The sequence below is a fragment of the Chiloscyllium plagiosum genome, unplaced genomic scaffold, assembly GCF_037043375.1.
Source record: "Chiloscyllium plagiosum isolate Xiang-an unplaced genomic scaffold, Cpla_swu_hap1 HiC_scaffold_19, whole genome shotgun sequence".
Taxonomy (NCBI): domain Eukaryota; kingdom Metazoa; phylum Chordata; class Chondrichthyes; order Orectolobiformes; family Hemiscylliidae; genus Chiloscyllium; species Chiloscyllium plagiosum.
The window spans coordinates 54,029,750-54,052,512 of NW_028270157.1; the positions used below are offsets into that span (position 1 = coordinate 54,029,750).

Sequence of the window (22,763 nt, forward strand, 5' to 3'; positions counted from 1 at the left end):
CTGAAAAATTGGTCAGTAAATTGAAGGGCCTGTCAGCCTTAGTAGATAGAGACCTTTAGTTTAGGGAGAAAGAAAACAATCCGTCAGATATGCTGGTATGGATGTCTGTAACACCAGGGTAGATGCAACGGTGGTACAGAAACTGGAACAATGGAATGGAGTCTTTACAGGACTTAAGGGGTTGAGAAAACATTCAAGGTTTTCAGTGGAATTCTAACAAATATACATAGTCTAGTCCAGGAACGGAGACAGAGTAGTGATGGGAGGAAGACGATATGGACCATGCATAAGTGAGAGAAACATGAAAACAGGAAATAAAGTTGATGAAATTTTCCAGTTCAAGGCAAAACCAGGAAACCGCAAATATACAGTAATCAATATACTAGAAAAAAAAGAGGAGAGGGAGAGGCTCCACAAAGCGAAGGAATGTTCCACATACCCCTCAAATCAGATCTTCATACAATTATTCAAACCACATTCCCTTGGTTACGCCATGTTGCAATTTTCTAAGAGCTTCCGTATGTTATCATCTCAGGTTTGCAAACATACTACTGTAAAACTTTTATCTCCACAATTTTAACTGAGGAAATTTTGGAAATTCTCCTGGTTTGAAAGCTAACATCTTCCTCCATTTTCTATCACACTGTTCAAAATTATTACAAATTGCAAAGTTAAACCAAACAATCATGCAAATAGTTTCACAAAACTTTAATACCAAATGATTTTAAGAGGTTGATGGTTCACTTACCCGTACAACCACCACCTGCACGGAGACATGCTCTGGCAATCTGATAGGCGCTCGGAAATGCATGGCTAAAGCCACGAGAAGGTGAAGAATAGCCACCATGTTTTTTGTGTGGATCGCTAAAAAGAAGATACATTTATCACAACACCACCCAGCAAACAGCTTTCAAGGATTCTATCACACAACTAAGTAGTCACTTAGCTTTCCTTACATTGTTCTGTTCTATTATTTTTGTATTGTGCACCTCAGGCCATTCAGTCCAACTAGTTGTGCTGGACTTGATGTTCCAGGAGCGCTTCTTTTCACTCAACCAGCCTTTTCATTAATTTCTTTCTCCCTCACTTGCTTATCCAGCTTCCCAATAAAAACACTGCTTTTGCCTCAACAATTCCTTGCACATGCCACATTTTTACAAATTTCCAGGTAAAAGAGACTGTGCTTGAATTATCCATTGGATTTATTAATAGCTATCTTTATCACCTTAATTCTGGGCATCCTTGAATGTGGGATCATCTTCATTAAGTTAGTGAAAATAATTTTATGGATGAGATGTAAAACCTTTTGTCAGGTCACCCCCTAAGTCACTTTTGTTCACAGAAAGACAATGTCCTGGCCTGTACACCTTTTTCTGAGATCATTCTTGTGAACTGTTTTGCATAATCTCTAGTAGCTCTATATCCCTTTTAATAATATCGAGACCAAAACCATTTGCATTAATCAGAGTATAGACTAACCAAGATTCAATAAATGTTTATCATATCTTCTCAGCTTTTCAGTTCTAACCTTTATCAATGAACACTAGTATTTGGACTGCTTTTTTAAAAAGACCTTATTAGCCTATGTTTCTTCTTGTGATTTGTGTATCTTTACCCCTAGATCCTTTTAACACCCCATCTCATTCAGGCATTACTACCTTAGCACTATGTGATCTAATTCTTCCTATAAAATCACCATCTTACACTTGTCTACCACATTAAAATTAATTTGCCAGTTACTTTCAGCTTGCAAAAATCCACTGCATCATTCCTTTTGTTTTGACCTTAGTCTTGAGCCCATTATATAGTACCTTCTCAAAAACCTTTTAAAAATGCAAATATATTAATCTTCTACATTATCCTCATCTATGCCGTGCCACCATGTCAAACAATTTCATAAGGTTTAATAAGCATGACCTTTGCTTTGTGATATAGCTGGTGAATACTCTATTATCATCAAGACAGAAATGATAAAACTTCTCTAAAATTGACAGGAGTAGCTTCAAACAGAAACACACTCCAATCAGTCATTGTGACTGTAGCATTAGCAGCTGCCATGAGAAAATCCACAGCCTAGAACATTCTAATTACCATTCTGTCTGAACCAAAGAGCATAAAAAATTATCTCCTCACGCATACAAACTCACTAAGATGAATGTGGAAATATTTCAACATTCCCCCATATCATCATAAAAAGCATTAAATTAACAACATCTGAAAGAAAATAATCTTTAGGTCCAGAAACAGTATGAAAAATATTTCTGTAGAGAATGAATTTCTGTACATCAATGATGATTCAAGAATCTATATTTTTATTTAACCATATGAAAAGAAAGAGTATAAAAATTTGAAAGTGAGGTGATAACTGCCATTGTCCCAGGAGACCATGGGCTGCTTTTATGTTAGAAATGTGTAATGTTAAAAAATTAAATTGTACTCTCTCTCTGGACATTAAAGTAATGTTAAAGGATTAAACTGTACTGTCTTTCTCCAAGAAGCTGAACATTCTGGAAGTGGGTGGGTGCGACATTGTCTTAGACAGCATGCAGGAACTTAGTTGACTATCCATTGTAATCCACACTTCATTTGGGCAGCCATTTACTGCTATTCCACTGCTATTATCAAATTAAACTCCCATTCAGTCCCTTCCATTCAGATATGCTTTCAAAGCCATCTCCCAGCCAATCAAATTCATTTGTGTGATCATCCCCCGAAACTGAAGTATATTATTCTAAATTATCTTGAGAAATCATGGAGTCAGGAAATCATTTGCATAATGATTTCCCAGGATTAGGACATTTACGTTTACACTATTTCAGAGAATGACGTCATTCTATTATTGTACCTGGGGTAACAAGTTGGTGGGGGAATGGCCAGAGTACCTGTGAGCATTTCCAACTGACCTGCATAGAGGCGATGTGTTTGTGGATGTAGGTTTGCCCACTGAGCTGGAAGGTTCATTACCAGACGTTTTGTCACCCTACTAGGTAACATCTTCAGCGGGCCTCCAGATGAAGCACTGGTGATGATTCCTGCTTTCTATTTGCGTGTTTGGGTTTCTTTGGGTTGGTGATGTCATTTCCTGTGGCGATGTAGTTTCCTGTTCTTTCTCTCAGGGGGTGGTAGATGGGTCTAACTCAATGTGTGCTTGTTGATAGAGTTCCGGTTGGAATGCCACGCTTCTAGGAATTCTCGTGCATGCCTTTGTTTTGCTTGTCTGAGGATGGATGTGTTGTCCCAGTCGAAGTGCTGTCCTTCCTTATCTGTATGTAAGGATACTAGTGAGAGAGGGTCATGTTGTGTTGTGGCTAGTTGATGTTCATGTATCCTGGTGGCTACTTTTCTGCTGGTTTGTCCAATGCAGTCTTTGTTATAATTCTTGCACGGTATTTTGTAAATTACAATAGTTTTGCTTGTTGTCTGTATAGGGTCTTTCAAGTTCATTAGCTGCTGTTTTAGTCTGTTCGTGGATTTGTGGGCTACCATGATGCCAAGGGGTCTGAGTAGTCTGGCAACCATTTCTGAGATGACTTTGATTTAGGGGAGTGTGGCTAGGGTTTCTGACTGTGTTTTGTCTGCATGTTTGGGTTTGTTGCTGAGAAATCGGCGGACTGTGTGCATGGGGTACCCATTCTTTTTGAATACACAGTGTAGATGATTTTCCTCGGCTCTGCGTAGTTCTTCTATGTTGCAGTGTGTGTTGGCTCGTTGAAATAATGCTGTGATGCAGCTGCATTTGTGGATGTTGGGATGATTAAGATGTTACCTAGTAAGGTGATGAAACATCTGGAAATGAACCTTCCAGCTCAGTGAGCAAACCTACATCCAGAACCTCAACCTGAGTTACAAATCTTCTCAAAACTTGCTAAGGGGACGTGTTTCTTTTGTTCGGGGCCTCTTTTGACTCAACTTCACACGCCTGCAAAGCGAGTCAAAGGGGGTCACCTAGCTTGTAGAAGTTGGTGTGTGCGAATTGCATCTCATGTGTGAAACCTCGGGAAAGGAAACTAACACAGGGCAATGAATGATAAGTTTAATGTGAGGGTCATCACACCTTAGGTAAAGGGTGAAGTCAAGTCTTCATAACCATAAAAGCTTAGAGCTGTGACTAGAGGATATTTACTTCATTGTCTACTTCACCAGTTGATTTTCAGAATATGTATTGGGGAATCTCTCTTTGAATGATACCCAAAGGAACAAATTTAACATCTCGATTAGCTCTTTGAACATACTACTCCTTCATGCAAATGAATATGGCAAACACCTTTATGACAATGTCCATTGTCCAAGAGGGAAGAAATCTCTTAACCATTGTTCTTGATGCAACTGCCTGAAGATTATAGTCTGAGGTGAACTTGCATTCAGCAGGGAAAATAGCTCAAAACTATCACCTTCTTACACTCAACTAGAGTTCAGACAAAAAAAGCAGAAATACATTTTCATCAAGGCAGGAGGAATTTTGGTTATGCAGGATTACAAACAGAAAGCACAAATGCAAATATTCAGTATCTTTAAAAATTTTTTTAAACAGTACAGCACAGAACAGGCCCTTCAGCCCACGATGTTGTGCTGACCATTGATCCTTACGTGAGGTAAACCTAATGTACGAACCCTCAAATTTCTGTGACCATATGCATGTCCAGCAGTCTCTTAAATGTCCCCACTGACCTCGCTTCCACAACTGCTGCTGTTAACGTATTCCATGTTCTCACAACTCTCTGCGTAAAGAACCCGCCTCTGATATCCCCTCTATACTTTCCACCAAACAGCTTAAAACTATGACCCTTCGTGTTAACAATTTCTGCCCTGGGAAAAAGTCTCTGGCTATCAACTCTATCTATGCCTCTCATTATCTTGTACACCTCAATTAGATCCCCTCTCTTCCTTCCTTTTTCCAATGAAAAATGTCCGAGCTCAGTCAACCTCTCTTTGTAAGATAAGCCCTCCATTCCAGGCAGCATCCTGGTAAACCTCCTCTGAACCCTCTCCAAAGCATCCACATCTTTCCCATAATAGGGTGACCAGAACTGGACACAGTATTCCAAGTGCGGTCTAACCAAAGTTTTATAGAACTGCAACAAGATCTCACAGCTCTTAAACTCAATCCCCGTTAATGAAAGCCAAAACACCACATGCTTTCTTAACAACCCTGTCCACTTGGGTGGCCATTTAAAGGGATCTATGTACCTGCACACCAAGATCCTGCTGTTCCTCCACACTGCCAAGAATCCTGTCTTTAATCCTGTACTCAACTTTCAAGTTCCACCTTCCAAAATGCATCACCTCGCATTTATCCAGGTTAAACTCCATCTGCCACCTCTCAGCTCATCTCTGCATCCTGTCAATATCACGCTGCAGCCTACAACAGTCCTCTATACTGTCAACACCTCCAACCTTTGTGTCGTCTGCAAACTTGCTAACCCATCCTTCAATCTCCTCATCCAAGTCATTAATAAAAATTACAAAGAGTAAAGGCCCAAGAACAGAGCCCTGTGGAACACCACTCACCAGTGACTTCCAGGCAGAATACTTTCCTTCCACTACCACTCGCTGTCTTGTGTCGACCAGCCAATTCTGTATCCAGACAGCTAAATGTTCCTGTATCCCATTCCTCCTGACCTTCTGAACGAGCCTACCATGGGGAACCTTATCAAATGCCTTGCTGAAGTCCATATACACCACATCCACCGCTCGACCCTCATCAACTTGTCTAGTAACATCCTCAAAGAACTCAATAAGATTTATGAGGCATGACCTGCCCCTCACAAAGCCATGCTGACTGCATTTAATCAAGCCATGCTCTTTCAGATGGTCATAAATCCTATCCCTCAGAATCCTTTCTAATACCTTGCAGACGACAGATGTGAGACTGACATGAAGTTTAAGCTATGGGCAGTAAACTGCCTGTAACAGATAAATAAAGGGATAATTATAATGGGGACGCTGCTGATACACAGAAAGTGGCCAGAATTTTTTTCAATTCTTATGACTGTGATTATTGGCAAGGTATAGAGTCATAGAGATGTACATAGTGAATACAGACCCTTCCGTCCAACTAGTTCATGCCGACCAGATATCCTAAACTAATCTAGTCCCATTTGCCAGTATTTGGCCCATATCCCTCTGAACACTTCCTATTCATATACCTTTTAAATGCTGTAATTGTACCAGCCTCCACCACTTCCTCTGGAAGCTCATTCCACATATGCACCATCCTCTCCGTGGAAAAGTTGCCCCTTCGCTCTCTTTTAAATCTTTGTCCTCGCCTTGAACCTATGCCCTCTAGTTTTAGACTCCCCTACCCTGAGGATTTTACCTCCCTCATAATTTTATAAACCTCTACAAGTTCACTCATCAACCTCCAATGTTCCAGGGAAAACAGACCCAGCCTATTTAGCCTCTCTCTATAGCCAAAACTCTCCAACCTTGGCAACATCTAAATAAAGCGAAGACAGAGAGGCTGAGCAAATACAGAGAATTTTCTCCATGTCCAGCAACTGTTGTACTAATACTGAGATAAGGAACAAAATTAGCAAAAGTAAGATTATCATATATTTCAGCTGAAGAATGCATCGCACTGATTCAAGCAACAGTAATAACAAACATGAGAAAAAATAAGCATAAACTATATCAATATATCTTCTATTAATTGTACCATTTTAGTACATTTTGCAAGATTTTCTAGAAAATTCCAACAAAAAAAATCAAAAAACATCAAACTCCAGCAAAACTGACGAGAAGGATTTGGCTCCTTAATTCATTGCTGCCCTGCTTTTCAATTGTCCCTCACGCTTAGTCAATATACCAAAACGTCAAATTAGCAGATTCTCCACGAATTGCTAGAGTCTGAACAATTTTCCTTTCCTTCACTCAAACTCAATTTAAGGTACAATTCTGAGACAGACAAAATATCCATTGTTTAACCTGGTCAGAAAATTTCCAAGTTTAACATTAAACTTTCATCTTTAATATTAAACCACCTTTCTCGTGATATGGAAGTAAAATTTAAATGCTTGCAACAGAAAACGTTTCATTGGTCTAATACCAGTTCAGTTAACTAAGAGGACAAAGTTTTATATCAACAGCAAAAACTCATTCAGCAATCTTATACTCACAATCAACACTCCATTTTATAGCCCAGCCTTGAGGTCGAAGCAGGTCATTTACAGATTCCAAGACAGTCTGAAGTTTCTGCTTCTGCCCTATTTCTGACTGTGTCACTTCTGCAACATTAAGTTTACGATTTCCAAGTTTCTCTGCATGAGCAAAACCAAAACGTGACAAAGATCCCTAGAATATTCCTGGAAATAAAAAAAATTTAGCAAAGCAAAAACCGACTTAAAGTTTTGAAACTGATATGGTACTACTGTTTAACCAACCAAAACGAGGTTTGTATGTTTCTTAAACAGCCACCTACTTAATGTTACAATGATGCAAAGAAGAAAAACAGTAAGAGTTCACTATGATCCTACATGAAAATTTCAGGCTTTTTACTGAAAGGTTCTTTAAATAACTCTGTTTAGCAACTTTGAGCAAAGGTAGATTAGATTAGATTAGATTACTTACAGTGTGGAAACAGGCCCTTCGGCCCAACAAGTCCACACCGACCCGACGAAGCGCAACCCACCCATACCCTACATTTATCCCTTTAACGTAACACTACGGGCAATTTAGCATGGCCAATTCACCTGACCCGCACATCTTTGGACTGTGGGAGGAAACCGGAGCACCCGGAGGAAACCCACGCAGACACGGGGAGAACGTGCAAACTCCACACAGTCAGTCGCCTGAGTCGGGAATTGAACCCAGGTCTCTGGCGCTGCGAGGCAGCAGTGCTAACCACTGTGCTACCGTGCCGCCCAAATGATAATTTGAGGTCACAATTACTATTAAACTCAGACTAGATATTTGTTGTCCAAAGGTGAGCTTTCAAGGCTGCATTTAATAGATAATATCAGTTAAATTAAGGTGATTAACAGAGGCCTTCTCCTTGAACCACTACAGTCCTTGTGAAAATGGTGCTTTGAAGACAATACCAGAAAATTCTTGCACACTGACCAAACAAGGATAAAAGAATGGAGGTGAAGGAAGCAGGTGATGGATCTCATGGGAAAAAGGAACTCAGACAGGAGATAAGAGGAGATGGCAAAGAAACTAGACAATAAAGGTTGTTCAGCTCAAGAAGAGGGTTTAATCCTGGATGAGGTTTGATTAAATTAGAAAGGCAAAAGGAGGAAAGTAGCAAAGGCAGCTAAGAGGGGTTCTCAATTTTAGGAGGAAAGATGTCCATATCCCCCCCCATTGTTGGGAAAAAAAAGTAGACAGCTTTTCGAGACCAGGATAGAAGCTGGGAGTTATTTTAACTCTCCACGATATTCTGGAGTAGCAGCTGATTTTGGCAGAGAGCCAGGCTAAATAGTACTTGATGTAATTCAATTAACTTAATTACAAATCCCTAAACCCAACTGTACCCTGGATAATTTTTCTCTTAAACTTGCACAAATGATCAGTCAGATCAACAAAATAACTGATTATGGTTTTGCTGGGGCTAGGGACAAAGACAGAGGTTAATGAGTTGTTTAATATTATGAAAACTTCAGAAATATTACACGACATAGAAGGGCAAAAGGTTGGCAGTTGGGGGTTTGAAATGACAGGACAAGAATTTTTTCTAGTAAATTAGAAGGAAATAAGGTTAAAAACAAGTAGGTGAATGTAGGAAGAAGGATGTTGTCATTAATGCCTCTCATCAGAGATTATAGAAGCGTACAGCACAGTGGGTCAGTGGTTAACGCTGCTGCCTTGCTGCACCCGGGTTTGATTCCAGCCTCGAGCGAGTGTCTGTGTGGAGTTTGCACATTCTCATTGTGTCAATAGATAATAGGTGCAGGAGTAGGCCATTCTGCCCTTTGAGCCAGAACCACCATTCATTATGATCGTGGCTGATCATCCTCAATCAGTATCCTGTTCCTGCCTTATCCCCATAACCCTTGATTCCACTGTCCTTAAGAGCTCTATCCAACTCTTTCTTGAAACTATCCAGAGACTTGGCCTCCACAGCCTTCTGGGGCAGAGCATTCCACACATCCACCACTCTCTGTGTGAAGAAGTTTCTCCTCAACTCTGTTCTAAGTGGCCTACCCCTTATTTTTAAACTGTGTCCTCTGGTTCAGGACTCACCCATCAGCAGAAACATACTTCCTGCTCCCCGAGTGTCCAATCCTTTAATAATCTTATACGTCTCAATCAGATCCCCTCTCAGCCTTCTAAACTCAAGGGTATACAAGCCCAGTCGCTCCAAGCTTTCAGCGTAAGATTGTCCCACCATTCTGGGAATTGACCTCGTGAACCTACGCTGCACTCCCTTAATAACCAGAATGTCTTTCCTCAAATCTAGAGACCAAAACTGCGCACAATATTCCAGGTGCGATCTCACCAAGGGCCTGTACAGCTGCAGAAGGACCTCTTTGCTTCTATACTCAATTCCTCTTGTTATGAAGGCCAGCATGCTATTAGCTTTCTTCACTGCCTGCAAGCTTGCTTTCATTGACTGATGTACAAGAACGTCTAGATCTCGTTGTCCTGCCCCTTTACCTAACTTGACTCCATTTAGGCAGTAGTCTGCCTTCCTGTTCTTGCCAAAGTGGATAACCAAACATTTATCCACATTAAACTGCATCTGCCATGCACCTGTCCACTCACCTAACCTGTCCAGGTCACCCTGTAATCTCCTAACATCCTCCTCACATTTCACCCTGCCACCCAGCTTTGTGTCATCAGCAAATTTGCTAATATTACTTTTAATACCTTCACCTATATCATTAATGTACATTGTAAAAAGCTGCGGTCCCAGCACTGATCCTTGCGGCACACCACTGGTCACCGCCTGCTATTCCGAAAGGGAGCCATTTATCACTTCTCTTTGTTTCCTGTCAGCCAACCAATTTTCAATCCATGTCAGAATTTTACCCCTAATACCATGTGCCCTAATTTTGCTCACTAACCTTCTATGTGGGACTTTATCAAAGACTTTCTGAAAGTCCAGGTATACTATATCCACTGGATCTCCCTTGTCCATCCTCAAAAAATTCCAGAAGATTAGTCAAACATGATTTCCCCTTCATAAATCCATGCTGACTCTGACCTATCCTGTTACTACTATCCAGATGTGTTGTAATTTCGTCCTTTATAATTGACTCCTGCATTTTCCCACCACTGAGGTCAGACAAACTGGTCTATAATTCTCCGTTTTCTCTCTCCCTCCTTTCTTAAAAAATGGGACAACATTAGCCACCCTCCAATCCGCAGGAACTGATCCTGAATCTATAGAACATTGGAAAATGATCACCAATGCATCCACGATTTCTCAAGCCACCTCCTTCAATACCCTGGGATGCAGACCATCAGGTCCTGTGGACTTACCAACCTTCAGACCTAACAGTCTCTCCAACACCATTTCCTGCCTACTATAAATTCCCTTAAGTTCAGGTACTTCAGCCACTATTACATCTGGGAGATTGCTCGTGTCTTCCCCAGCGAAGACAGCTCTTCTGCCATTTCTTTGTCCCCCGTAATAAATTCACCCGTTTCTGTCTTCAAGGGCCCAATTTTAGTCTTAACCATTTTTTTATCTTTTCACATACCTAAAAAAGCCTTTACTATCCTCCTTTATATTTCTGGCCAGTTTATCTTCATACTTTATTTTTTCTCTGCGTATTTCCTTTTTAGTTATCCTCTGTTGTTCTTTAAAAGCTTCCCAGTCCTCCGATTTCCCACTCATCTTTGCTATGTTATACTTTTTCCCTTTTGACTTTATATGGTCCTTAACTTCCCTCATCAGTCACGGCCGCCACGGCCACCCCTGCCTCTCCTTAGGATCTTTCTTCCTTTTTGGAATGAACTGATCCTGCATCTTCTGCATTATACCCAGAAATACCTACCATTGTTGCTCCACTGCCATCCCTGCCAGGGTATGGCACCATTGAACGTTGGCCAGCTCCTCCCTCATAGCTCCATAGTTCCCCTTATTCAACTGAAATACTGTCACTTCCAATTGTACCCTCTCCCTTTCAAACTGCAGATTAAAGCTTATTGTATTGTGGTGACTACCTCCTAATGGCTCCTTTACTTCGAGGTCTCTGATCAAATCCGGTTCGTTGCACAACACCAGATCCAGAATTGCTTTCTCCCTGGTAGGCTCCAGCACAAGCTGTTCTAAGAATCCATCTCAGAGGCACTCCACAAACTCCCTTTCTTGGGGTCAAGTACCATCCTGATTCTTCCAGTCTACCTGCATGTTGAAATCCCCATAACAACTGTAGTAATATCTTTGCAACAGGCCAATTTCAGCTCCTTATTCAACTTACACACTACATCCAGGCTACTGTTTGGGGACCTGTAGATAACTCCCATTAGGGTCTTTTACCCTTAGAATTTCTCAGCCCTATCCATACTGACTCTACATCCCCTGATTCTAGGTTCCCCCCCCCCCCACGCAAGGGACTGAATATCATTCCTTACCAACAGGGCCACCCCACCCCCTCTGCCAGTCAGTCTGTCTTTACGATAGCACATATAGCCTTGAATATTCATGTCCCAGGCCCTGTCCACTTGAAGCCACGTCTCAGTTATCCCCACAACATCGTAACTGCCAATTTCCAAATGAGCCTCAAGCTCATCCACCTTATTTCTAATGCTTCGTGCATTCATATATATTTTTAAATTTGCTACTCCCCTCACCCTTCCTATCAATCCCTATTTCACTTGACCTTACAGCATGATCCTTTTTCGAGTTTTCTGCTCCATTGATTCCGTTGTCTTTCTTGACTTCTCTTGTTCTAACTTTCCCCTTAAATTCCTTCTTAAACTTTCAGTTTGTCCCCTCCACCCCGCTATTTAGTTTAAACGTAGCTGTGTTGCAGAATGCTGGTTCTCCCACCTATTAAGGTGCAAACCATCCCTCTTGTATAATTTATCCTTACCGCTAAACATACCCCAGTGATCCAAGAATTTAAATCCTTGCTTCCTGCACCAGTTCCCCAGCCACACATTCAAATCTATTATCTCCCTGTTCCTGTCCTCTCCAGCCAAAGGAACTGGAAGCAAACTGGAGATTACCACCTTGGATGTCCTGCTTTTCAGCCTTGTTCCGAGTTCTCCGAAGTCCCACTGTAGAATGTTGCTCCTCTTCTTCCCGACGTCATTTGTGCCGACATGCACAACCAAGCCTGGCTCTTCACCTTCGCCCTTGAGGATTTCCTGCACTCTGTCTGCACTACCCTTAATCCTGGCACCAGGAAGGCAACACACCTCAAATCTCACCTGTTGCCGCAGAACCCCTTTTAGTCCCTCTAATTATGGAGTCCCCTATTACCACGGCTGTGTGAGATTTCTGGCTTCTCGGCTCTGCCTCCACACCAATTTCTGATTGGCAGACCTGACCGCCTCTTGGACTGGCAGTGACGTCTGTCTCTACGGTTTCCAAGAGATTCAACCTGTCCCTGACAGGTACTTCCCCCAGTGTCTCTTACACTTGTCTCATCTCTGCCTTCCTCATCGTCTTCTCTCTTCTACTCTCTTCTGGTATGCTCGGTGTAATAACCTCGCTGAAGGTCCTGTCCAGAAAGATCTCGTTCTCTCGGATGAGCCTGAAGTCATCTAGTTCTTTCTTCAGTGCTGCAATATGCTTTGTCAGAAGCTGAACGTGTACACACTTTCCACAGTTATACAAGCCAGCTACACCAGAGTCCCTGACCTCCCACATCATACATGCAGTACACTGAATCAGCTTGGCAGTCATGTCTTCACCCTCTTCAACTGTGGCATAATCACTTCTCTCAACTTCTTTGTCGAAGACTCCTGAGCCAAAGACTCGCTCTTTTCTCAAAAGAAACTTCCCACGACCCCTGTGTTTTGTTGCAAGTCTGTGGACTTTTAATTTAGGTTAGAGGAGGCCCTAAATGTGTAGGACCTGGGGCCTAGAACACATCTATTTAAACAACACTCACCCACCTTCACAACAGCTTCTGACTTCACTTCCGCCCAGCCCCCGCCGCTCTCTGCTGCAAAAAGCTGTGTCTGCGTGAGTTTCCTCCAGGTGGTCCGGTTTTCTCCCACCATCCAAAAATGTGCAAGTTAGGTGGACTGGCCATGCTAAATTGCCCAGAGTGTTCAGGGATGTGTAGGCTAGGTGCATTAGTTAGGGGAAATACAGAGGAATAGAGATGGGGAACGTGTCTGGATGAGATACTCTTCGGAGGGTCAGTGTGGACTTATTGGGCCAAATGGCCTGTTTCCACAATGTAGGGATTCTATGTGTAAGAGAGATAGCAATATCTCACAAGGCAACTACGCACATGGTCAGGAGAATTTAAGGAGGGGCAGGTTTCGGGAGAACAGGAAAAATGCAAATCAGAGAAGTGGGGAGAGGAGGAGAATTCTTCAAGAGCTGAAAGGATTCAGAATGTACCAAATGGAAAAAAGGTAATGGATGGCAGTCCTTAAAAATACAATAAAAGAGTTGAACAAGCATTTGAAGAAAAATGTGTACAGTGTTAGGGGAATAAAAGCAGTGACATGTAATTACTACAAAATACTCTTTCCAAGCGCTTGAGTAGTCATAATGGGCTGAATTGTCTCCTGCTATGCTGCAAGTACCGAAGATTCAATTAAATGTGAATGCCTTTTTGGAACAAAGATCATAAAATTATCATTCTGGACAAAATCAATTATTTACTGTGGAGGAAGATTGCAGGAGGCACAGAAAATTGGATAGCATAGCATTTCCAACAGTCAGAGATTTGGGGGAGGGAGATGACATTCCCCCTTTTAAAGACACTGGCTGTCAATTTTTTTAAATGAAGGAACATAGGTGGGTGAGTGAATGAGTTAAGTGGGCAACCGAATGGCTCAAATGAGTGGGATGTTGGCTAGTCTGGTCTGGTCAGGGGCAAAATATAGTCAGGGATGTGGCAAGATCTGGTTGGGGTTGAGAAAGGTCGTAGTCCAGTGGTTGGAAGGGTAGTTATGATGCTCAGTTTAGCCTTGGCATTAAATGTTTAGTATTTTTTGGCTACGTATGAGGCTAAATCCTCAACTAAGTATCCACACTAAGCTCAGAGTCAAAGACATACATGGAGGATCCAGACCTGTGGAAATCAGCCTATCGAAGTTTAAACTTCTCAAACAATTTTCTCATGTCTGTACATCAGGACCTTTGCAAAATACATCCCACCTCTAACAATCCAGAAATGCAAAAATTCAGGTATTTATGTTTTAATATTAAAGCAATATATATAAAACATCTATTCTTACCTAGCAACTTCTGCAAAACCTGTCCATCATACAAATCTTCTTCAAGAGTTTTCACTATTATTCTTTCTTCTACAAGTACATCATTAATCCAGTCAATGAGAACCTAAAAATTATAATTATTGCACCGTAAATTATACTAATAAGTTCAGATGTTATTTTGCGACAACTAATGGCTTTTATAAATCAGGATTCAATTTGGTACCCACAGGTCCTGTCTGGCCCCTCTATATCATGTACTTTTGAAGGGAATAAAACAGTCAATATTCCAGATGAGCTGCGAATAAGGTTATTAGTAAACATTAAATTTGTTTTAAAATGTGAAATCATCCAAAAAGTCTCAACAACTGGTAGCAGCTTTTGCTGCAGCCTCAAAGCACTATTTGTGAATGGACAAAGCTTGCACCATCATTCCTGTATCTCTTCCAGCGTGCAAGTTTTAATCTGAGCCTTGCTTGGTACTTACATGGAATTCCACTGATCAGGATCTGATCATCATCATTTTACCCTCTCTAATGCTCAAATACCAGAACAATTGTGTGGCATCCGCAAACACCTTCATACAATTATTAATAAAGATGATGAAAAATAATACTAATGACAATCCCACCAGGACTTGACCAGTAACGACTTTCCATCCACATCTATAAACATTACCAACCTATGCCTGCAAGAATATAATGCATTTCTTACTCATCCCATCATCTGTCCTATATATAATAGTTAAATTAAGGAATAGATCACAGTGCTTGACAGCAAATTACCAAAGATTTCAGGATTGTATTACATTGTACTTAACTACTTTACCTTTACAAGTTCTTTGAATTTGGCTTCTTCCTTGGAATGTGGTTCAATCATTGTTCTTTCTTCATTCTCTTCTATAATTGAATCCAGCAGAGAATAAACAAGGAAGTAAGAGAGCAATACTTTGTTTTAGGAATTTGATATTTTTGTATATCAACACCAAATACATGAAAGCCTTAATAAACTAAACATAAAGGAAACCTAAACATTTGAAATGTTATAGTTGATGAATTAAAATGAAAACAAAATCTAGCAATCTGATGATACAGAAAATGAAAAGTGCCACGTACTATTGCATGGTAAAGATTTGCTTTAAAAATAATCAATAAAAATACAAAGCAAAGACTAGCACACTTAAATACCTAGCATTGTGTCCTCTGGATGAATGTCAGTAGGTGTTGGAGACAGTGGAGCATTGATAGCATTTTTACCTTCTTCCTGTAAGTCACTCACTAGAAAGGAACAAAACAGGGTAATAAGATCAGAGAAAATCAAAAGAAAGTTATCAGGCAATATAGTAATTTTAAAAAACTGGTACTAATGAACGGCGACAAACTCTTCCTTTTTAAAATGGATTTTTTAAAAAATCAAGAAGCATAAGAGAGAATTCCTAAGCTGCCATTATCATCATGAATTTTCTTTCCCCACAAAATGTTCATCATAAAAATTACTTTATTCTGTAATACCATGATTAAGGTTATGAGTCAAATGCTGGAAAATTGAATTACAATAGTTAGATGCTTGTTTTTGACCAGGACAGACTTGGTGGGCCGAATGGCCTTTTTCCAGATTATAGATGTCTATGACTCGAAAGGCACAGCCCCATCTGTACAATAGCCCCATCTGTACAATAAAGCATCTGCACAAACAACAGCAGGAAATATGTGACCATTTCTATAACTCTGCACCACATCTTTATAACGGATTAGAAATAGTAATTATTCATCATTCCGCAAAACAAAAATTGTTTGTTCTTTTGAAAAAAAAATCCACATTATATCAGCCCTTAATTTGTATTCAGGTTTATATTTTAATTCTGGGTGAAGACTAATGGGACCACAGATCAGAAACACCAGTCAGTCAAATGGTAGAACAGCAAATACTATTTGCACCACATGAAACAATGATCCTTTGCAAACTGCTGAATTAACGTGCTGATGCATTAAGTTATAAAGACAGAAAAAAATGCTAAACCTTCAAACTAACAGAAGTTATTCAGATTAAAAAGAGAAGTGGATTTTCAGAGCTGGGCGGATAAAACATGGGTCAGCTATACAATATTATCTTCAAAACATAATCTCTCATTTTATTAATAGAGTTTAAATACAGCTCTGATCATTGAAGGATATGCAGTCTATTCACCTGATACTCCTGATGAATTTAAAATATGTATAGGCTTTATGGTGAGGAGAAGACAACATTATTAATAGAAACACCATCACACCAGATTAATGAAAAGAACAAAAATATTCCTGCATTAACTACAGGTTATGCCTCAGCATTTGCACCACTTGTTTGCTTGTAAAAGCCTGTCATTTGAGAAAACTGACCCCAAGTGGCACCAAATCACATCTAGTCACTTAAGACTTTTTACATTTAGTGAACATAAACTTGTTTGCTGATAAATCACTTGCGAGTAATAATATTGTAGCCATTCATAAATCACGATGAACTAACAAACTTAAGTTATTGAAGCAAATGTACTACATCCAAGATGATTAAAAAATGAGAATGGTGCATCTAAAATTAAATGAAGCTTTGACTGATGAAGAATTATTTGTCGAACAAACTTTTAAACAGGCATCTTAGATTCATGACTACAAATTATCAAATGGTGTGAAAGCAATCTCAAACTCAACTGCAGTTCTTGCCTGTATTATAAATAGCATAAACATAGAACTGTTGGTTATGGTTGCACTAACAAAACCTGTTCTCCACTCATCAATTCACATGCCAGACAAAAAAAAAGTTCTCACTACCTTTTTTCTTGCTCCTTTTCGCCCCACACAAGAGCCCTGCCATCTTTTTAGTAAGAGACAGTTATATATTCCAGCTACGTAATACAGCAGCCCAGCTGCAGGAGGAAGAGTTGCAGCTGGGCCAACCATGAGCTGCCTAGCCAAGTCCCACATGTGTCATTTCTATCATTGTGACAGGGTTGAAAGCAGCAAGAGACACATGCAATGATTATTTCCATTCTAAGCAACAAGGACACAACTAGCATCCTCTGACAACTCTCTAAACAGCTTGCTCATTTTGTTTTACTTGCGGCCAACAATATTGAAGCAGAATATTTTCAGATACAAAGTCCAATGAGTAGAAGATGAGTTAAATATATGCTGTGTCGAAAAATAATCACACATAGAATATTGCCTGATTATTTCAAACTATAAATCAAAGCCAGTTTCCTCCACTACAGTTATAGGAATGAATATTCATGAAAAGATAGTTTTTTTTGTAGTTTTCTAGTATATTTGATGATACTTGATATTCATATCAAGCCCAATTTAAAGAGATTTCCAGGATTAGACCTGAAGGTAGTGAAAGCTCATTTGCAGAATGTCAACATGAGAAACATACTTTGCATTCAAAGTAATGTTATAGTTCTGAAATGTACTACATTCATCGAGACAGTATAATATGCCCACTTTCTGTACTCTGTAGCTTTGTTATTCTGTAAATATAGACCATCAGATTCCATCCAGACAATTTGCAAGTTTATCCATTAAATATTTTAAAATGAATGAATTTCAGCTTTGCAATGGTGCCACTTATAAAATGAATAGCCTCCTAATAGATATGTGGATAAGTGTCACATCATTACAGGCCTTGTATTCCATGCTTCTATTTTTGTTTGGCAAGATCCATTTTCATTCAGATGATGTTGCACAAATGGTGGAATGATGTATTTTGATGCAAGTTTCTATGCTTATATTACATGTCTGTAAACAAGAAAAATTTAAAAATTTTTGTGAAATTAATCATCCAAGAGGGTCTGGACATCAAGGCATCTTTTAAGCAATTTTATCCTTCTACTCAATAGCCCAGTCATCAGCACAGTGCTAAGATTTACAGACCTGCGGAAACCAACATCTCATGGGTTTCATATCAAATCTCAGGTGCAAAAATCAAATCCCAGGTGCAAAAATCAAATCCTAAAGCACTGGGAAAACTTTACAACATCGGTTGCATGCTCAATCAAAATCATTCCGGGGTCCCTCATTCAGGGATCAAAAAAGGAAATGGATCAACCCAGGACAGTTCGTATACACTTACAATGGTCAATTCAATAATGATATTGTGCAAGAAAAGGCATAAGTGGTTTCTCTACATTCCTCACACAGGGAATTTGCATCAATAGGGGGAAATGCTTAAAAAAACACAAGCCAAAGGTTTATGATTACTTGAGCACATCACTACTACTTTGTGAATATTATCCCAAAAGGGTTGAAACTTTATTGCTGGAACAGCACAGCAGGTCAGGCAGCATCCAGGGAACAGGAGATTCGACGTTTCGGGCACAGGCCCTTCTTCAGGAATGCTGAAGAAGGGCCTGTGCCCGAAACGTCGAATCTCCTGTTCCCTGGATGCTGCCTGACCTGCTGTGCTGTTCCAGCAATAAAGTTTCAACTTTGATCTCCAGCATCTGCAGACCTCACTTTCTCCTTATCCCAAAAGGGAACAAACATGGTTAATACTTTTATATAAAAGTAGAAAAAAACAAAATTTCTTTGTAGTTTTTATCTGCACCATTACTAAACTTTGTTAAAACAAATTCTGTACATTGAAGTGAGCAATTTTTCTTCATCAAAATGTTACGAAATCTGAGGTTTGAGTTGGTGCAACTCCAAAAATAAGATGGCAATTAACATGATCTTCTGCAATACTGAGCCATTTACCATTCTCAATTACAGGATACAGAATTTATCGCGCCAAGAAGTCTGCACCTACAATATCACATCAATGATGCAAGGGTCAGTGGCGGAAAATGAACTGGTATCATGGGGAGACAGTATGGAAATAAAAATAATTGGCAACCAGTCAAACATTAAATTTAGTTTACAGAAATTCAGGTCAAAAGCACAGCTGGGAACATCTCCACACTAGTTTAAGAACTGCATCGTACATCATGATGACAGCAGAACAATTTCTTTTTAAACTTTGATTCTTGTTAGTGCTGTCAGTGTTGAAAGGAGATGACGCATGACTGAACACTATATGTGCAGCAGTGTAAAACTGATATACATCCCATAATTGCGCATTTGAAGACAGCATATGCTTCTGGAAGAGAGAGATACAAAGAGGGGCACAAAGAGAAAATAACTTGACAGATAACAGAGTGAAATTTTTTTCTGTTAAGTAGTAAATCAAGTTAGGTTAAAGATATTTTCAATTTAATTGCACCTGGAGTACAAAAATGAAAAAAAATTATATACATCCTGGACCATTGATAACAGCAAACAATGTTTTCCTGATCAAATCAAAAATGGGGCATTAAGAGCGTACACTTATCAACTCTCAGTAGAGTTGAGATTGCTGTGGCGCTAGATGAGTGGGGCAGAAAAGACTATCCACAACTCCATGTCCTATTACAATATGATTTCCACCAAAGGTGGTAATGCTGTAACTGCTGCAGGCATGAAGCTTGTGCATACATTCAAAAACACAGACACACCACCTGTCACTAAAACACAAATACTCAAAAAGACTTTGCAGGTGTATACATCCATTTTAAATTACAAATCTCTGCAACATGCAATGAAGGCAACTAATAAGTCAAGATTTAGGGGCGACACGGTGGCTCAATAGTTAGTACTGCTGCCTCTCAGCACCAGGATCCCAGGTTAGATTCCAGCCTCGGCGACTGTGTGGAGTTTGCATTCTCTCAGTGTCTACGTGGGTTTCCTCCGGTTTCCTCCCACATTCCAAAGATGTGCAGGTCAGATGAATTGGCCATGCTAAATTTCTCATAGTGTTAGATGCATTAGTTAGAGGGAAATGGGTCTGGGTGGGTTACTCTTCGGAGGGCCAGTGTGGACTGGTTGGGCCGAAGGGCCTGTTTCTACACTGTAGGGAAACTAATCTAATCTAATTTAAAGTTACCACAACACGCAAAAGCTGGACCTTTCAAACATACACATGAACATCACATTGTGTTAAGATATCCACACTAAAAGCTAATATTTTATTCGGATGAGATTCTTACTAATTAAGGAGTGCGAATACTGATAATCGAGATATAAGTGTCCATTTTTGGGGTGGTGCTGCACAGCAAACCACAGACACAAGAAATAAATAATCCCCATGCCACAAAACAAGGGTAAGTTGGTTGGGAGTAATATAAAAAAGCTTTGCTTCCATGGCTTGTGATAAATGAGAACTGGGAGGGTACAATTTCCAACCAACCAATTCAAGAAACTGATTTTGGTTAACTATCAGTGTAATGTGGTCATGTTGTTGCAGGTACTGGATAATGAACAGTTGAGATGTTTGAGAAACAAGGTAATAAGGCTGTGCAGCCATGTGCAAGTGGCATTATAGTAATCTTAGATTGTATAAATTTCGAAGAGAAGGAAGTGCAGAAGAATCTGAATTTGTATTTCCATGTTTGTTGAGCATGACTTCAAAAGCATGTGAGCATTTAGCTTGGCAAGGGCAAGTATTTAGGCTAAAAACTAGTTTCATTCTGGGAAACTTTGCGTCATCTCTTCTCAAATGGGTTGGAGTATACAAGCAGGCAAGTCCTACTCCTACTGCAATTGTACAAGGTGCTGATGAGACAAGCTAGAATATTCAGAGCAGTTTTGGTCCCTTCATTTAAGGAAAAATGTTATTCAATTGGAGACCGTTCAGAGAAAGCTCACTAGGATAACCCCTGGTATGGAGGGATTATCCTTGAACAAAGGTTAAACAGGTTAGGACTCTATTCATTGTGGTGAACAAGAATGAAAGGCAATCTCATGAAACAGAATTCTGCAGGAGCTAGAGAGTCTAAACATTAAGAGGATTTTTCCTTTCAAAGGAGAGTCTAGGACCAGAGGGGACAGTCTCATAATAAAAAGGGTTGCCAACTTAAGACAAAAATAGAAGGAATTTACTTTCTCAGAAAGTTAAGTATCTTTGCAACTCCTGCAGGGGCAGAGTCCTCGTGTATATTTAAGGCTGAGATAGAAAGATTCTTGATCAGTAAGGAAATCATGGGCATAAGGAAAATGGAAGAGAGGAATGCTAGATCAGCCACGAGCCTATTGAATGGAGGATCAGTGGTGCTGGAAGAGCACAGCAATTCAGGCAGCATCAGACAAGCACCAAAATCGACGTTTCGGGCAAAAGCCCTTCATCAGGAATTTGCCCGAAACGTCGATTTTGCTGCTCGTCGGATGCTGCCTGAATTGCTGTGCTCTTTCAGCACCACTGATCCAGAATCTGGTTTCCAGCATCTGCAGTCATTGTTTTTACCTCTATTAAATGAAGGAGCAGGCTCAAATAGCTGAACAGCCTATTCTTATTCTTATGGTCTTAAATAGCCTCATCCTGAGAAAGCAATTGAAGGAGTAGTCATGCTATTTAATTTAAATATGCAATCTATTTTTGAAGTTTGAATTGACAGCTATATGAATTCTCTTTGCTTCAAATTAACATTTTAGTTCAAATTTTTTGAGTTTTGAAAGTGAGTCTTCAAAGAGAAGTCATGAGATGAGAACTACTGAAGTCAAATCAAACTAGAAAACCTTTGTAGCTAAGGATTTACAAAATAACTATTTTGAAAACAGTGACTACAGTCATAGTTTTAGCATAAGCTATACTATCTGCTACCATAAACAAGGTCGTGACAAAGTTTATTTACTAAAAATATACTTTTTGTTTATTAAAATCTAATTTCCTTTCTAATAAATTGGTTTATCATGAATTGAAATATTTGTTATTTTAAAAAATTAAGAAACATTGTGGTAAAATAACTTCACTAACGATTAATATTTTATACTATTGGGTCTTGCTAAGCAGTCCCAGGAAGAATGTCCAAGCTGATAAAGGAGATGACGTAGAAATAAGTGCCCACTTTTTTTGGGTGCAATTGCCAAGTGACATATACGTATACAAGGGAAGAGAGGAAATAAGATCCTTAATCGCTCCATTAAATAAAAAGATACATGTTTGGCAATGATATAAAAGAACCTTTGCTGTCACAGTTTGTGATAGAAGAACTGCCTTTGAACATGGGCATTTCCATGACAGCATAAAATGAAACACGCTATCGAAGTAATCTAAAATATAGCTCTTAGTTTATTAGAATTTTACCTAGATATATCTGAACTGAAAAATCTTATAATCTCAGAAATTTCAAAAATCATGGAGAGTATGGTCTACAAGAATAGTTTGAACAAGGCTGGTCCACATAAAGAGACATTAGGACAGTTGATCAAAAACTTATGAAGGACACAGGTTTTAAGAAGTATCCTAAAAGGGGAAACAGTCAGTCATAGAGTCAGAGTCGCAGGTAGATAGGATAGTGAAGAAGCTGTTTGGTATGCTTTCCGTTATTGGAGTTGGGAGGTCATGTTGCGGCTACACAGGACATTGGTTAGACCACTTTTGGAATATTGCGTGCAATTCTGGTCTCCTTCCTATCGGAAGGATGTTGTGAAACA

At 39.7% G+C, this 22,763-nt stretch overlaps 1 protein-coding gene across 3 annotated transcripts in view; it reads right to left on the bottom strand.

Annotated features, from left to right (window-relative positions):
- Window positions 1-22,763, bottom strand: part of parvb (parvin, beta) — an 81,516-nt gene that overhangs the window by 29,344 nt on the left and 29,409 nt on the right. For all 3 annotated transcript variants that reach the window (XM_043709207.2, XM_043709209.2, XM_087997397.1), the window contains exons 2-6: window positions 15,477-15,566; window positions 15,118-15,188; window positions 14,314-14,416; window positions 7,116-7,256; window positions 749-864 (exon numbers count right to left, since the gene is read on the bottom strand). In XM_043709207.2, the coding sequence (XP_043565142.2) occupies window positions 749-864; window positions 7,116-7,256; window positions 14,314-14,416; window positions 15,118-15,188; window positions 15,477-15,566 (521 nt within the window). The remainder of the gene's footprint in view (window positions 1-748; window positions 865-7,115; window positions 7,257-14,313; window positions 14,417-15,117; window positions 15,189-15,476; window positions 15,567-22,763) is intronic.